Raw genomic sequence first — 17279 nt, forward strand, 5'->3', positions numbered from 1 at the left:
ACTCTCAATGTGTCCTGCAGACACTGTCAAGTCTGTTAGAGGTGTCCTTACCTGTGCAAGCAGGCATGGAGGTTGTTTCTGCTGGCATGGCATGGTTGGGCAGCAGTGACCACAGTCCCTGGTGCTTTTAGTCCACATACTGTTTAAGGGCCATTTGAAGAAAGAACCCAGATCCTGATTGCTGTTGAAAATCATCCCTTGATACCTTCTAATGAGATCAAGAAAGAGCCAGTATCAAAACTTCCAGGGTGAGGGTTAGCTGCTTGGAAGAAAATCTCAGAGAGGATTGTGGAGATCTGTTAAGGAATGTATCCTGGCTAACACCCTCGATGGCATGGAGGTTGATATTGTGTCGAGAGGCACAGACATCCTGAAAGTGAAGTCTTAGCAGCTTACTTCACTCACCTTTTCCTTTTTCTGTCTGTACGAGAGAGAGATGATGACACCCTGTCCCAATGAAGGAGCTTTTTCAGTAACCACAAAATTAAAATTCTAAACGATAAGAAAAACATTAATTGGCAGTGTTTTTTAACTTCTTTTTTCTTTATTTTCTTTATTTATTTTTAGTTTTAGTTTTTGGCTGCGTTGGGTCTTCTTTGCTGTGTGTGGGCTTTCTCTAGTTGCGGCGAGCAGGGGCTACCCTTCCTTGTGGTGTGAAGGCTTCTCATTGCGGTGGCTTCTCTTGTTGCAGAGTGCGGGCTCAGTAGTTACGGCACACGGGCTCTAGGGCATGCGGGCTTCAGTAGTTGTGGTGCGTGGGCTCCGTAGTTGTGGTGCGTGGGTTCTAGAGCGCAGGCTCAGTAGTTGTGGCGCATGGGCTTAGCTGTTCTGCGGCATGTGGGATCTTCCCGGACCTGGGATCAAACCCGTGTCCCCTGCATTGGCAGGTAGATTCTTAACCACCGTGCCACCTGGGAAGTCCCTTTAATTTCTTTTTTCAGTCTTACAATTGGTGGTGTCCTGGATGTAACGAAATATAGCCTATGTTTCATGAACCTCTTGCCGTCCCCAGTTCTTCTAATTTATGTTTCAGATGACTGGTTAGTACTCATTGTGTGGGTGCCCTGTAATCTGCTCGGCTGAATCGTGGTGCCCGCCTCCCTTCAGAGCTCCCAGCAGCAATGCCCAGCAGCACCCTCTTCCTTCTTCGCAGCAGTGTGTTGTACGTCCTTTTATCTTGGCCACTCTCACAGGCAAAGCAGTGAGCCTTTTTCCTCAGAGGCATGGAAACCACTGGCAGTCATCTAGATTTGAGGACTGCAAAGAGACACATGTTGGAAAAATTAGGAAGTAGGAGTCATGGGAACTAGTGATCAGGGGTCCTTGTGTTATGTCCAGGCATCTCCCCAAATGATTGGGGGTCCTTGTGTTATGTCCAGACACATCCCCAAATGATCGGGGGTCCTTGTGTTATGTCCAGGCATCTCCCCACCTTTCTGTACTGCTGCACATCACTGACCGCGTCCAGTGTGTTGTGGAGATCCATCCCAGGCTCCTGCCAGGCCCTGTGTGACCTGAGTCTGCTTCTCTCTCCAACGTCTTCTCCAGTTTCTCCTGTTTTCTTACTCTTCTCCAGCTGCCCTGCCTACTTCCTGCTACTAGAACACTCCACGTGCACTCCCACCCCCAAGTGTTTGTATCTGCTCTTCCTCCTACCTGGAATGCCTTTTGCACAGCTGCCTTTCCCTAATTCTCTAGGACTCGACTCAGCCATGTCCTTTAAGAGAGGTCTTCCCTTTCACCTCTAAAGTAGGTCCTCCATCCGCCATACCATTATATCCCTCGTTTGTCATAATCTCTGTCTTTGTCTCTGTCCCTTCTCTATTTTGTTCACCACTGTAACCCTATGCCTGGCACTTAGCAGACGCTCAATAAATATTGCTAGACCAAATCAATAATATTAACTCAACTGATAACGCAGAGTTGGGAGGAATAGAAACTGCTCCTTGTTTTCCGAGAGGGCACTGATAAATCCAGCAAGGAACACTTAGAGGGGGGCAAATTGATGAGCTTTTCAGCAGTTCGAGTTTCTTCGCAGTGGGGTGAGTGCCTTCTCTGTGGGCAGTAGTCAACAGTGGCTCCATGTTTTCCAAAGGATTCTTGCTCTGGATGTTGAGCTTGACTAAGGTCCCTTCCAAGCTTTAAATTGTTCGAGGCGTGTTCTCATCACTGGTCTACCGTTGTTGCTTCAACTGCAGATATGGCTTTTACCACTAGATGGCGCGAGATGATTCCTTTGAAATCAGCGTTCCTCAAACTGCCACCCACAGTGAGAGCACATTTTTCTCGGCACTTGTACCCCCAACACACACTTGAAACAAAAGCTTCACAAAACACTCTTACAATGTGGAATGATGCTGCTATTTTCTGTTTTACTCTGTTCTACTTCATTTTCTAAAAGGGAGATTTGCAAATTATTACATCGATTTTATGATATGAATGGGTCACAACTCATTGTTTGAAAAGCACTCTTTTATTTTATTTTATTTTATTGGCCTTGCTGTGTGGCTTGCCGGATCTTAGTTCCCCGACCAGGCATTGAACTCTCGCCCTCAGCAGTGAAAGCGCAGAGTGCTAACCACTGGACCGCTGGGGAATTCCTGGAAAGCACTATTTTAGACAACTGGGCAAGTTTGTTTGTAAAACTCTGTGGGTCTGCTGTTTTCCTTGGGCAGTCTGGGCTTATAGCAAATTGTGTTCCTTAGTACTTTGTGTGTTTCTGTGTTGAGATGCTGCCTTGAGTAGTTGAACATATGTGCTTTGTTGTGGGTGTCTATGGATGCGAGAGACTGGAGGAGGCATGTTTGTGCAGAATTCAGCACCTATTGCTGTCAAGGCAGCAGTAAGCCTTGTTGGTAGATATGAAAAAAGGAAAGATGTAATCTGTGCTCTGGGAGCTTAGAACTTAGCTGGGTGACACCACACACACACACACACACACACACACACACACACACACACACACCCAGCCACCTTAAGTTTCAGCTTATTTATCAAGCAACATGGAAATGGATGTATTATTCAGGATATCACTTAGGATGCTTAAGACTGCAAGTAACAGAAGCCTGACTCAATTTGACTTAAGTGGTAAAGATGTTTCTTATCTCACTAAGTATTTGTTGCCAGGTAGAGAAGGCTCCAGGCCCACAGGGGTGTGGCGTGGCCTTAGGGATCCAGCTTCCTTCCCTGACTTCTCATTTGTCCTAAGGCTGGTTCCACTCATGGTTGCCAGGAGACTTCCAGTGGTAATCAGGGCTTCAGCTCCTAGGCTTGGAACACTACAACTTTAACTGCTTGTAGTGTAGACTGGGTTAGAGAGAGTTTGGGCTACCCTAGCATTTTCCAAGTTATAGCTGTTTTATTTGTTCCCAGTTTCCCCACTGTGACCTCCTTAAGGGACATGAAAGGACAGGTATTTAATACAAAGTCAGGAGAAATACTTTGGTAGTTGTTAGTGATGTTTGCCAAATATTTCTGGGTCTCCCTTCCCCTGGACACAAAACTTTTGGTTGAGCCAAGTTATCTGACTAGCTCTGGCCAGTGAGTTTGCTGAATGAATAATTGGTTGCAGGTCTTCTGTATGAAGTATGAGGTGAGGTTATTTGCTGTTTAGGGTCCTGGGAAAGGAATTAGCGATAAGGGGGAAGAGGTAAGAAATGGTCGTGGTGGGAAATGTGATGGGCAGTGTATGTGAATGCAGAGGTGGATGGATGAGTCTGTTTAAGCTTGTGCTGGAGCATTAAATGTGATTTGGCCTTTTTAAAATTGAAGTATGGTTGATTTATAATGTTGTGTTAATTACTGCTGTACAGCAAAGTGATTCAGTTATACATACATTTAAAAAAATATATTCTTTTCCATTATGGTTTATCACAGGATATGGAATATAGTCCCCTGTGCTCTACAGCAGGACCCTGTTGTTTATCCGTTCTGTATATAATAGCTTACATCTACTAACCCCAACTTCCCACTCCAGCCCTCCCCCAACCCTCTCCCCCTTGGCAACCACCAGTCTGTTCTCTACGTCCATGAGTCTGTTTCTGTTTCATAGATAGGTTCATTTGTATCATATTTTTAGATTCCACATGTAAGTGATATCATGTGGTATTTGTCTTTCTCTTTCTGACTTGCTTCACTTAGTATGATGATCTCTACTTGCATGATTTAGCCTTTTGAGGTCAATGAATTTCCTGTGGATCCTTGACCTGGTTCCTGGGAACGTGGCCGTGGAACCTGGCCTGAACCTACTCTCTACTCACCTGCTTCCTTTTTCATCTCTTTCAGGTTTGCAGTGAGCGTTGGCTACTGGCAGGACCCTTACATCCAGCATTTGGTGAGACTATCTAAAGAGAGGAAGGCCCCGGAAATTAACAGAGGCAAGTGACCATCTCCCTCCCCGACATCTCATCAGCTGAGAGGCCTGAGGTTTTAGGGATTCATTCTTAAAAAGAGAGTTCCGGGGTGTACTGTCTTCAACAGTGTATGAAAGTGCTTGTTTCCCAACTTCCTCACCAGCACAGTGTATTATGAAACTTCATCTTTGTTCACCTGATACATGAAAAATGGTTTTTACAGTAATATAAAAGCCATTTACATATCTTTTACTATAAAAGCCATTTATATATCTTTTACTGCAAGCTGTCTGTTCACATAAGGGATTATTTTTGTTGTTGTTGCCCAGTTAAAGTGCTAGTAACACTATTAGGTTCTGCAAGTAATTTCCATCAAGGAAGTCGAAGGAGTTGAGATAGGAGGATGACTTAGTTTCAGCTAGATTGAGAAACTGACCAATGAACGTAATTCTTATATGTGTGGGGAATCTAGGCCCTAAAGATGGGTCCCGTAGGTGGGTTCTATAAGAAGGGCAAAGGAATTTGTAAATGGTTGTTCCTGAGAAGAAGGACATGGTAGTTACTTTGAGCTGAGGGTGAATCCAGGCATCAGTTAGATTGGGCAAGGCCTGCTTAAGAGGCCTTTCTTAAGCCTCCCTCCCCAGCTCTTGAGACAGATTTCCCAGCGAATGTTCCAGAGACAGGGACCCACCATGGCAACTGGCTCGGTGCCCCAGGCAACATGTCAGCCCCCCTTCCTTCTTCCTCTCCCGGTTTGCAGATTGGGGACCTCCAGCCCAGAAGGAGAGCGCTTCCCAAACATCTTTGGTGAAGACATATTTTTTTCTCCCAAGTTGAATCCATTGTGGATGATATTCTGTAATATACAATAAAGGTGATTTACTAGGAAAATGAAATGTAGACACAAGCCCAAATTATTTATTTATTTATAAGGTAGGGATTATCAAATTGATTATTTTATTTTATTAATTAATTAATTTTTTTTTGGCGATGCTGCATGGCATGCGGGACCTTAGGTCCCTGACCAGGGATCAAATCCGTGCACCCTTGCAGTGGAATCGCAGAGTCCTAACCACTGAACCGCTAGGGAATTTCCCTGAATTATTTATTAGCACACTCACCAGACATAAAATTTGTCTGTCAAATGGCAATAAAGTTTCTAAATGCTACTCTCAAATTTTGTTCTTAAAACGGTCACACCTCAGGCTTCCCTGGTGGCACAGTGGTTGAGAGTCCGCCTTCTGATGCAGGGGACACGGGTTCGTGCCCCGGTCCGGGAGGATCCCACATGCTGCGGAGCGGCTGGGCCCGTGAGCCATGGCCGCTGAGCCTGCGCGTCCAGAGCCTGTGCTCCGCAACGGGAGAGGCCACAACAGTGAAAGGCCCGCGTAAAAAAAAAAAAAAAGGTCACACCTTGAGCAACAGGCCTTTAGAACAAGACAGATGCTGTCTTCCTGTCTCCCTTCTGGGTTTCCCATCTCCTTTGTCCCAGCTCCCCACCCCAGAGCTTAACAAGTCCATTAATTAGGCCACCACTTGCTGGTGTTTCTCCTCCCACTGTCTGCGATGCCATTTTATAAACACAGAGGCTCTAACCCAGACAAGATGGAGGTGAAAGGAACAAGATAAGAAGCATGGCTTTCTTTGCTTTGACTGACATTCATCTGCCCAATTTCCTGACCTAAAAATATTATTTCCCACACGCCCTTGCAGTTTTGAGTTTTATCAGGGTACTAATTAGCTTTCCCTAGAGCTGTGAAAAAGCACATTTACAAGAGAAGCATTTAGATCAGATGTTTTGATATAAAACACTTGTCTTTCCTAAGTAAAAGTATAGGACACTATTTTTCTTCAGATCGTTAATTCCACCATTAAGTAGCTAGTACTTATTTTTGTTCAACCAGCTTTTTAAAAAAAAAAAAAAAATGGAAGAGAGTTTGAAAGTCATTATTTCTCCCATGAAGTTTGCAGATAAACGCTGACCCTGAAGAAGGGCAAAGTGTAGTTTTGCTCTCCCTAGCACCATGGGCTTTGCAGGGATTATTTCTGTCGTCACCGAGTGATAGCTTGCTTCTCTGTCTGTCTCTTAGGATATTTTGCTCGAGTCCATGGCGTCAGCCAGCTTATAAAGGCATTTCTACGGAAGACAGAATGTAATTGTCAAATTCTAAACCTCGGGGCTGGGATGGATACCACCTTCTGGAGGTTAAAGGTAAATTAAAATTTCCCATTTTCTCTTTCCAGTTGTTTAAATTTAATGTGTTGAAGACATTCACCTGGTTCAAAAGCGTAAAGGAAAGATTAAAATGCAGTGCGGTGGCAGCCTGTCTCCCACCTCGCTTTGCAGCCCTCCAGCCCCACAACTGCCTTCATCCCTGTACTTCATCTCACCAGAGCCCCAGTGAGGATATGTGGGTGGTTTCTCACCTTTTGCTGCTACTAACTGGGTTATAGTAAACATTCTTGGGTACATTTCCCCTGCATATGTGGCAGTGTACCAGGAGAAGGAGCAAGGATTCTACCCGTGGAACTGCTGAGACAAAAGAACACTTGCGTTTGTAATTTTGACGATAACTTAAGATTTTATTGTCGGCATCGCGGTGTCTTAGGTAACATTTGGAGGTTTGCAAGGCTGGGTAATGATAACATGATGCAAAGCCCTTTTGTAGTCATTCTCTGATTTGATGCCTCAATTGTTCTATTTGGGTTCAAGGGCAGGTGTAATTATACTCACTCATAGGAAAGGAAACTTGGGTCTAGTCAGTGGCAGAACCAGGACTAAAGTTCTGGTCTTTGATTCCTGGGCTGGATTTTATTGCCAAACCTTTTCCCTACAAATATCTCACTGATTGCAGTTTCTTTCTTTTTCTTTTTTTTGTAGGTTTGTACAGATTTTTCTTGGTTCTTCTATCAGGTCAGTCATGTGGTAGTAATGGGTATGTGCGTCTCTCCAGATTTCTTTTTAAAAAATAATTACTTAATTTGTTTTTGGCTGTGTTGGGTCTTCATTGCTGCACGCGGGCTATCTCTAGTTGTGGTGATCAGGGGCTTCTCTTCCTTGCAGTGCGTGGGTTTCTCATTGCAGTGTCTCCTCCTGTTGCGGAGCACGGGCTCTAGGTGTGCGGGCTTCAGTAATTGTGGCACTCAGGCTCAGTAGTTGTGGCTTGCAGGCTCTAGAGCGCAGGCTTAGTAGTTGTGGCGCACGGGCTTAGTTGCTCTGCGGCATGTGGGATCTTCCTGGACCAGGGCTCGAACCCGTGTCCCCTGCATTGGCAGGCGGATTCTTAACCACTCTGCCACCAGGGAAGCCCCTCTCCAGATTTCTTGCAGGCGTAGACCAAGATAGATGAGAGTATATAAGCATAACTCCACCTGCATTATCTATTTTGTCCCTAATTAGCTCACCTGATAAGAAGGTCTTTGGTCATCAGAGCTCCCAGTCTTTCTGTTACTTGAGAATCAGTGTCCTCAACATGGCCCTGGTATCGTTTGCCTCTGCATTCTTCCGTCTAGATGAGATAACTGACATTTATGAAGTGCGTTTACATATATGACATCATTAGTTAACACAAGAGCTGTGTTGGGCGGGGGAGCTTACACATCTGAGGGAAGTGCGGCTTTGAAAGTCTGTGTCTTCCCCCAAATTGGACAGCCAGTGGCATTAGGACGTGGAACCAACATTGGCTCCAGCTCTTCAGACTCCCAATTCCTTCCTCTTTCCTCTGCACACAGCTCTGTGGTTGTTCAGGGAGAGTTTTTTCTGTGGGTCGATTGTGCCTCTGTAATGCCATGACCCTGGTGTGGTGGAAGCAACTGGAACAGAATGTAGTGTAAGAGTGTGTGCACTGCCAGCACTACAGGGGCTGCTGGAGAAATCCCTCCTTTTTACCCTTTTGACTTGGTCATATGGTTTGGTTTTTTTCCTCATCTTGTAGGTGGATTAATAATGAATAAATCTGAGATTTTAATTTCTGAGCCAGGTACACCGAGTCTTATGTGCCCCTTCCAAGAAAAAGGTTCTCTGTCAAAGGTGAGAGGAAGGGGAGTAGCACAGGGCCTTAAAGTCCTTTGTGGAAGTTTTTTTGTTTTATTGATAATTGTATTGATCCAAAGGCATTTTTAAAAATCTAAAGTTTCTCTTTTTTTAAAATTATGCTTGTTTGCTCTTTTTTTTTTTTTTTTTTTTGCAATATCCGGGCCTCTCGCTGTTGTGGCCTCTCCCGTTGCGGAGCACAGGCTCCAGACGCGCAGGCTCAGCGGCCACGGCTCACGGGCCCAGCTGCTCTGCGGCATGTGGGATCTTCCCGGACCGGGGCACAAACCTGTGTCCTCTGCATCGGCAGGCAGACCCTTAACCACTGTACCACCAGGGAAACCCTTGTCTGCTCTTTTATTATTATTTTTTGTCTTTTCCATTTTGTTGTGAGTTTTCCCCCCGATTTGATGTTTGCCTTTAATTTTTATTTTTTATTTGGCCGCTTGCGTACTTGTGGGATCTTAGTTCCCCGACCAGGGATCAGACCCCGTCCCCCTGCAGTGGACGGGCGGAGTCCTAATCACTGGACCGCCAGGAAATTCCCTTGTTTGCTCTTTTAGAGCTGAGGTTGCACAGGCCAAATCTGGCCAGCCACCTATTTTTGTAAATAAAGTTTTATTGGAACACAGCCATGCCCATTTATTTACATCTTATCTATGGCTCTCACAGCAGGGCTGAGTAGTTACAACAGAGACCATTATGGCCTGCAAAGCCTAAAATGCTTACTTTTTGACTCTTTCCAGAAAGTTTGTCAATCCCTGTTTTAGAGCTGTATGTGCCTCTATAAAAGAGCAGGGGAAGTCGTGTCCATCCATCTTATAGTCTCGTGCTCTTTCCACCTGGGATGGCCCCCCTGCTGCACCAGCAGAGACTTAGTTGCGAGTCACAGGCTTTCTGGGGCCACTACCGTGTGAGCTTGTTCTGTATAATCTCAGGGGCCCAAGACTGGACAGCCGAAGACTCATCTTCAGGCAGCAGGCAAAAACAGGGCCAGGGAAAGCTGGTATCATCATGAGCAAAGAGTAAAGGGTGAGTGAAACCCTTTAAGTGGCCTCACTTCTTGGTGTCTCTTGAATTCTGTTTCTGTACAACCAAAGGGTCGGGTATGGAGGGGAAGCAGTCTCAGTTTTGGCCGCCTGTGAAGTGGTCGACTACCTTGGATCTTGGAGTCTGAGGGCCACCCTTCCTCGTGGCTGTTCCTGGCTTCCCCCTGGTGGCTGTGCCCTGCCTTGGGTATCTCCCCTGCCTCCTGTGCCATGCGAGCTACCTGGGAGTGGAGTGTCAGAGGGCCGCAGAGAATCGTGGAATAAGGAGTTGAAGCATCCTTGCCGGAGCCACTTTGCCCGTTTCTGAAAGTGGAGAAAGAGGATGTCTGTTTCTTAAGAGTTCCAGGTGCGCCTTTTGTAAGCTTTCCTTCCTCGGTTACCCCTTATTCAGAATTCTCATAAGGATCAAGTGCACGAGTGCCTGGGAAAGCTCTTTAAAAGGTCAGAAGTCCTGGGCATCTACCCTGAGAAAACCATAATTCAAAAAGAGTCATGTACCACGATGTTCATTGCAGCTCTATTTACAGTAGCCCAGACATGGAAGCAACCTAAGTGTCCATCGACAGATGAATGGGTAAAGAAGATGTGGCACATACATACAATGGAATATTACTCAACCATAAAAAGAAACGAAATTGAGTTATTTGTAGTGAGGTGGATGGACCTAGAGTCTGTCTTAGAGTGAAGTAAGTCAGAAAGAGAAAAACAGATATCGTATGCTAACACATATATATGGAATCCAAAAAAAATGGTTATGAAGAACCTAGGGGCAGGACAGGAATAAAGACAGACGTAGAGAATGGACTTGAGGACACGGGGAGAGGGAAGGGTAAGCTGGGATGAAGTGAGAGAGTGGGATGGACACATATACACTATCAAATGTAGAATAGATAGCTAGTGGGAAGCAGCCACACAGCACAGGGAGACCAGCTTGATGCTTTGTGTCCCCCTAGAGCGGTGGGATAGGGAGGGTGGGAGGGAGACGCAAGAGGGAGGAGATACGGGGATATATGTATACGTATAGCGGATTCACTTTGTTATGAAGCAGAAACTAACACACCATTGTAAAGCAATTATACTCCAATAAAGATGTTAAAAAAAAAGTCAGAAGTCCTGTGTGAGATGTGGGACACTGTGCTGTCCTTCATTTATTTGCTTTTGATTGTCCTTGTGGTCTTCTGGAATTTTAGACTGTTCTTAACACTCTATACCTTGTGAGTAAAAGTTCTTGAAAGGTGTTGTAGAATTTCTTAGAGAAAGTTATTTCTGTGTATCCTTTAAACACATCCTCTCAATATCTTCAGATAGCTTTTACATAGCCCTGCTCTGCAGTCAGGTAGTAGGTATGTGTTGCAATTCCAAGAGTGAACAGCTGAAGGTGGTGAGTCCAGGTCTCCTCTGATGTCAAGAAACCGTATTGTCCCTTTGTTTTGTTTCTTTCTTTTTCTCTTCCTCCTTCCTTCTCTGTCCTTCCCCTCCTTCCCCCAGACCAGATCCCCTGAAAATTTAACTGAGGAACATTTTCCATGTGGGTGGATCTCCCAATTCTGTTACTTGCCCTTAGGGGTCACCTTCCTACCAGGAACTGCTTCCTCATGATTTCTGCCCCCATCATTCTGTCCTCAGTGGGGGGAGGGGGGTGGATCTGCTGCCCCTCCCGACCTGTCCTTCATCTCTAGTTATTGTCTGTGTAAATGGTGCTCTTACCTGCCAGTCTGCTCATCAGAAACAAGGAAACATCCTTACCCCTCCTTTTTCTTTATCCCATCCTACACCAAAGAAGCCACCACCAGGTTCTGGATATCAGCAACTTTCTTTTTCTTTCCTCTTTTTAAATAAGTAGCTCTCTATTTCTGGGATATAAGTGCAGGTGGGCATGAGGGTATTAAAAGAGTAGCAGGTTATGGAGTGCCTTGTTTCTTGCTAAGTCTTAGGGGTGTGAAGAGCTGTTGCAGGCAGAAAGGGGTGTTGTTTTAGTCTTCACAGCTGGTGATAATAGAGCTGAGGAGGAGAGGATGCATTTGAGAATAGTCAGCTGGGCTGAGTGATTTTTTTTTTAATTGAAATATATCAATACTTGACATAATTTTTTTAATTGAAGTATAGTTGATTTACAATGTTGTGTTAGTTTCAGGTGTACAGCAAAGTGATTCAGTTATATATATAGAGAGAGATACAGACATACATATAGATATCTATTCTTTTCCAGGTTCTTTTCCCTTATAGGTTATTACAAAATATTGAGTAGAATTCCCTGTGCTATACAGTAGGTCCTTGTTGGTTATCTGTTTTATATATAGTAGTGTGTATGTTAATCCCAAACTCCTCTAATTTATCCCTCCCCCCTTTCCCCTTGGGTAACCATAAGTTTGTTTTCTCTGTCTGTGGGTCTATTTCTGTTTTGTACATAAGCTCATTTGCATCATTGTTTTTAGATTCCACATATAAGCGATATCATATGATTTGACATATAATACTATGTTAGTTGCATAGTATGTATTACATAGTGATCTGACATTTGTGTACATTCAGGCTGAGGGATTGATTGGACAGGGAGGAGGAGCTGGAGAATTCTAGCATGACCAGTAGGTGACTGGATGGGGGTGTAGCCACCGACTAAGCTAGGAAAAGCACGAGGGTGGGGGGGCTTCCCTGGTGGCGCAGGGGTTGAGAGTCCGCCTGCTGATGCAGGGGACGCGGGTTCGTGCCCCGGTCTGGGAAGATCCCACATGCCGCGGAGCGGCTGGGCCCGTGAGCCATGGCCGCTGAGCCTGCACGTCCGGAGCCTGTGCTCCGCAACAGGAGAGGCCACAACAGTGAGAGGCCCGCGTACCGAAAGAAAAAAAAAAAAAAAAAAAAAAAAAGCGTGAGGGGGAAGCAGGGCTGTGTGTGTGTGTGTTTCACACTTTTTAAAACTGCAGCCACAGTAAAAAATAACTGTACATCCCTAGCCAGGACCCACGTCTGTGTACCTATGTCTGTAAATAATAAGGGCACACACATGGTACTTACTAAGGGCGGGCCCTGTTCTGAGTTCACTCACGTATTTCCTCATTAATCCGCACAACCCTATGAGGTGTTATTTTCTCTACTTTTCAAATGAGGAAACCTTGGCCCAGGCAGTTTAGTGACTTCCCCAAGGCCTCACAGCAAACAAGTGGTGGAGCTGGGATTTGAACCTTGTCCCTCCAGGCTCCAGAGTGCCTGCTGTTTACCACCCCACTATTCTCCACTATCACAGAAAAAAATAAATGTATCCCTCATTCCACATGATGCTTTCTGACATTTGCTACTTTATTCTAGTTCATCTCCAAACTGCTGGTCACAACCCACCACATTGGTTTCTTGACCCTCTCTAATAGGTCCCAAGCTGCTTTTTAAAAAAAAATGAACGAATGAATGAATTTTTGGCCGCATTGGGTCTTTGTTGGTGCGCGCGGGCTTTCTCTAGTTGTGGCAGGGCGGGGCTGCTCTTCGTCGCGGTGCGCGGGCTTCTCGTTGCGGTGGCTTCTCTTGTTGTGGAGCATATCAAGCTGCTTTTTTGAGAAATACTCTTATGTCCTGCTTCCAGTCTACCTCTTAACATCCCAGTGACCATTCCCCTGATTCAGGCTCCCCATCACTTGGCTCCTGGACAGCTACAATAATCTCCTTTTTCCCTCCATTTGTTCTTTATGCCGAGACCAAATAACTTGAAAAGTACATTTCTTACCATATCATTCCCCTGATTTTAAATCCGTAAGCATCCCATTGCTCTTCAGGCCCTAGCACTTGGTACATGAAGATGATAGGTAAATGTATGAGTAATAAATAATTATAGAAAGATTACTGTGTGTTTTTTCTCAGGATGAAGATCTTCTACCAAGTAAATATTTTGAAATCGACTTTCCAATGATAGTCACGAGAAAGCTGCACAGCATCAAGTAAGTGTGGCTTTGGCCGGAAGCAAGAGCATGGTGAGATTCAGAACCAGATCCTGGTAGACGGCAGGTCTGAGGCAGGAGACCTCATTTTAGGGCACTGCTTTCCTTTCATCCCCTCCTCCCTCTTTCTTGCCCCTGGGACACTCATTCGAACATATCGTGCAGTCTTCAACATGAAATACACCCTCCTTTGTGACTCTTCTATCCGTTCATGTAGTTTCTCTGAACATTTAAAAAAATGACCTAGAGTAGATTAATAATCAGAATTTTAAAAATTTATATTGGATTGTAGTTGATTAACAATGTTGTGTATTAATCTGTATTTCTATGTGTATTTTGCTTACTTATCGTCAGGGTATAGAAAGGTGCCTGACCCAGAATAGATGTGTAGTAAATATTCTTTGAATGAATGAATGGGAGGCTGAAGTTAATCAGTTACTTTGGGCTCGGCCTATGGGATCTTAGTTCCCCGACCAGGGATCGAACCCGTGTCCCCTGCATTGGAAGCACAGAGTCCTAACCACTGGACCACCAGGGAATTCCCTGTTTTCTTGCATATTTTTGATTGGGAGAGTTATCACATAAATGTTACTAAAAACACTGGAACATTTGGAAAATTCTTGCTAGCCTGTCTGTAGCTGTTTCTAAGTACGTATGTCATGATCAGTTTGTGATTTGATATCAGATTCTCCATGTAAAGCTTAGTTGACCTAACTGACTTGTATCCCCTGGACTTTTACTGTACGTGCCTAGGGTCAAATGTGATTAAACAGATGACCCTTTGGCGTGGCCCTGCCTTTGAATAGTAGTGATACCTATTTGCCATGTCTGTGGTGGCTGTCTGCATTTTAGCAGTAAATGAGCTGCTTGACTCGCCTTTCTTTTTATCACCTTCTGCAGATTGAAACCTCTCCTATCAAAACCCATTTTAGACTTACATTCAGAGGACACACTTCAAATGGGTAAGTATCCTTAACCTAAGTAATACAACCTGGGCTATATAACAATTTTTGCTCTTTTTCCCCTTTTATTTTTAAAGATGGTGTGTGTGTGTGTGTGCGTGCGCGCGAATACACGTATCCTTCTGCTGATACATTTTCACTTCCACCACAGTTACCATGAAGGAATTTAAAACAGTTTTGATGTGACTCTTCTTAGATGTCCATAGGTCCCCACTCTTTAAAAAGAATTTAAATTAGTTGTGAACATTTCAAAAATGGGAGATTTTTCATGAAAGTCTTGATTTTCAGTTTTGCTTGGAAAAATCACATCTAGCTCCTACATGGCAGTCATTGAGCAGTGGCCGCTTTATTTAGAAGGGTCGTGTCTTCTCCAGTTCTGACCCCACCACTCCCTCTTGTCTTACACCTGACCTGCTTCCTGGTTTATGGCACCTCCTTGGCCCCTGCAGTCAGTTTTTCCCCTCAAGTTTTAATTACGAATGTTTACAACACCACTTTCCTCATTTCTAAGCCTTTCGAATTATGGTAAAACTCTTCCAGAATCTTCCATTGTTTTCAGTCTCTATCTGACAGAGAGGTTCCAGGGCCTTATTAATAATTTGGGTCAGAAAACATGCTTAGAGAGGATGGCCTTCTCGGATGGTCGACACAGATAGCACAGCAAACAGCAGACGATTAGATGCGCTTCCTCTTTTACACAACCACAGTGCTTTAGTCATCCTCCTAGTGATCAGATTCCCAATAAAGTTTCCACAGAAAATGATCTCTCCCCCGTCCTTTGTCTCCCTTATACAAATTGTGAGTAGAAGCTGTTCAGGCTTTGCCATTTGCTGGCCTATTTGCTTTCTGTACAGTTTTGCTACCGTAATTTTCTATGTATTTGGTGTCAGAATGATTATCTGCAATGAATGTGCTAGTACTTTGCTAGGACTCTGATCCATCAATGTAGAAATATATGAAGTAGAAAGTAAAGACTTTCCATAATCCCTCCTCCCACCCGAGATAACCAGTGTTCAGAGTATTTTCTACTGCAGGTGAACAGTATACCCAGAGAAAGGTAAATATCACACATAATAAAGTACACACACAGATATAATCCAGTGCGTGGCACATAAAAGGCTCAATAATTTTTTGTTGAATGAATGTATATACACATTGAATAAATATGTGTTGTAGTGTAACATATATTTGTTGAACGAATGGATCTATACTTCTATATATAAATATAGGTTTATATGTAATTTTAATAAAATAAATAATTTATACATACTGTTTTGTGACTTGCTCTTTTCATGTCCTAGTAAATCATGGCTGTCTTTTCATGTCAGAATATATAAATCTACCTCATTATTTCTAATGGCTTTGCAGTACTCCTCTGCATGGAAATTCTGTTTTATTTAATCTTTTCCCTACTGATGGTCATTTAGATTGCTGCCTTTTTATATTTTTATATTCAACAGTGTTGTAGAAAACACATATATATGTGTGTATTTGCAGGAGTTGCTAGCTCAAAGAATTGTACATTGTGAATTTTAATAGCTGCTACCAAACTGATCTTCAAGAACATTTTATTAATTTATGTTTTCATTAAGAGTAGATGAGGATTCTCTTTCTCTACACCGTCACTAACGCTGGATATTATCATTTTTAAAAATTTCTACCAGTCTGATGGGCTGTAACAATGTCCCATTGTTTTAAAATTTTATATAACTTTGAATGCTTAGAGTCCAGCAAGATGGAGTATCTTTCTATAGTTTTATTGGCCTTTAGGAATTTCTTTGTAGATTGCCTTTTCATTTCCTTTGCCCATTTTTTTCTTCAGTTGCGTTGTTTCCCCCCAGCCTTTTTTTTTTCAATTTATAGGAATGCTTTATAACATACAGATATGTTCTTTGATAAAAACCTCTTGTCAACTTTTTTTTAAAAAGTATTTATTTATATATTTATATTTATTTGGTTGCACTGGGTCTTAGTTGCAGCAGGCGGGCTCCCTTAGTTGCAGCTCACAGACTCCTTAGTTGCGGCTCGCCGGGTCCTCAGTTGCAGCACCTGGGCTCCTTAGTTGCAGCTCCAGGCCTCCTTAATTGTGGCAGGCAGGCTCCTTAGTTGTGGCTTGTGGGCTCCTTAGTTGTGGCATGCGAACTCTTAGTTGCGGCATGCATGTGGGATCTAGTTCCCTGACCAGGGATTGAACCTGGGCCCCCTGCATTGGGAGCGTGGAGTCTTATCCACTGTGCCACCAGGGAAGTCTCTTGTCAACTTTTTTTATTGTATATTTTTTTGTTAGTCTTTTGCTTGTTTTTTTAAATTTGTGTTTGTGTGTTACGTGGGTAAATTTTCCAGTCTTGTCCTTTATATCAATAGTTTTTGATCTTGCCATCATACTGAGAAAGGAATCTGAATAAAAATAAATAAAAACGTGAATGAAAATCTGAGAAAAGTGATAGATGATAATAAAACTGACAAAAATTTCATTTAAAAATTACCCTTTTTCATCAAACCCCTGGGGCTGTAAGAATCACCACTATTTATTTATCAATAGGAGAGAAAAAGTGCTGACAAATTAAACTGATACATTATCGACTGTTAGATGCATCCACGTTTCAGAAATGTTAAAATGTGAAAAATATATGCATCTTAGAATTGATGATAGATGTTTTCTTAAGCTGAACTATGCACAGGGTAAGAAATTAAAAGTATGTAAATGAGCACACAACGAAAAGTAAGTCAAGATGAGTTCTTAAAGTAAGTCAGATTCTATTACTTTCCTGCTTAAATCCTTCTAGTGCTGAACTTTACATGGTTAATTGGGTGTCTGATGCCTCCTGATTTTCTTTCCTTTTTTTAATTAATATTTATTTTTATTTATTATTTATTTGGCTGCATTGGGTCTTAGTTGCGGCACGTGGGATCTTTAATTGTGGTGCGTGGGCTCTTCGTTGCAGTGCGCAGGCTTCTCT

At 43.4% G+C, this 17279-nt stretch overlaps 1 protein-coding gene across 3 annotated transcripts in view; it reads left to right on the forward strand.

Annotated features, from left to right (window-relative positions):
• LCMT1 (leucine carboxyl methyltransferase 1) overlaps positions 1 to 17279 on the forward strand; it is a 55111-nt gene that overhangs the window by 15414 nt on the left and 22418 nt on the right. For 2 of the 3 annotated variants that reach the window (XR_004345954.1, XM_032606747.1), the window contains exons 2-5: positions 4285 to 4376; positions 6443 to 6564; positions 13281 to 13357; positions 14258 to 14319. Coding sequence is in view for 2 of the 3 variants with exons in the window: in XM_032606747.1 (XP_032462638.1) it covers positions 4285 to 4376; positions 6443 to 6564; positions 13281 to 13357; positions 14258 to 14319 (353 nt within the window). In the remaining variant the exon portion in view is untranslated. Of the gene's footprint in view, positions 1 to 4284; positions 4377 to 6442; positions 6565 to 7233; positions 7267 to 13280; positions 13358 to 14257; positions 14320 to 17279 lie in introns of all 3 variants that reach the window. The other variant, XM_032606746.1, reaches the window with a different exon arrangement.

This window comes from Phocoena sinus, chromosome 15 (genome assembly GCF_008692025.1).
Source record: "Phocoena sinus isolate mPhoSin1 chromosome 15, mPhoSin1.pri, whole genome shotgun sequence".
Classification (NCBI taxonomy): Eukaryota; Metazoa; Chordata; class Mammalia; order Artiodactyla; family Phocoenidae; genus Phocoena; species Phocoena sinus.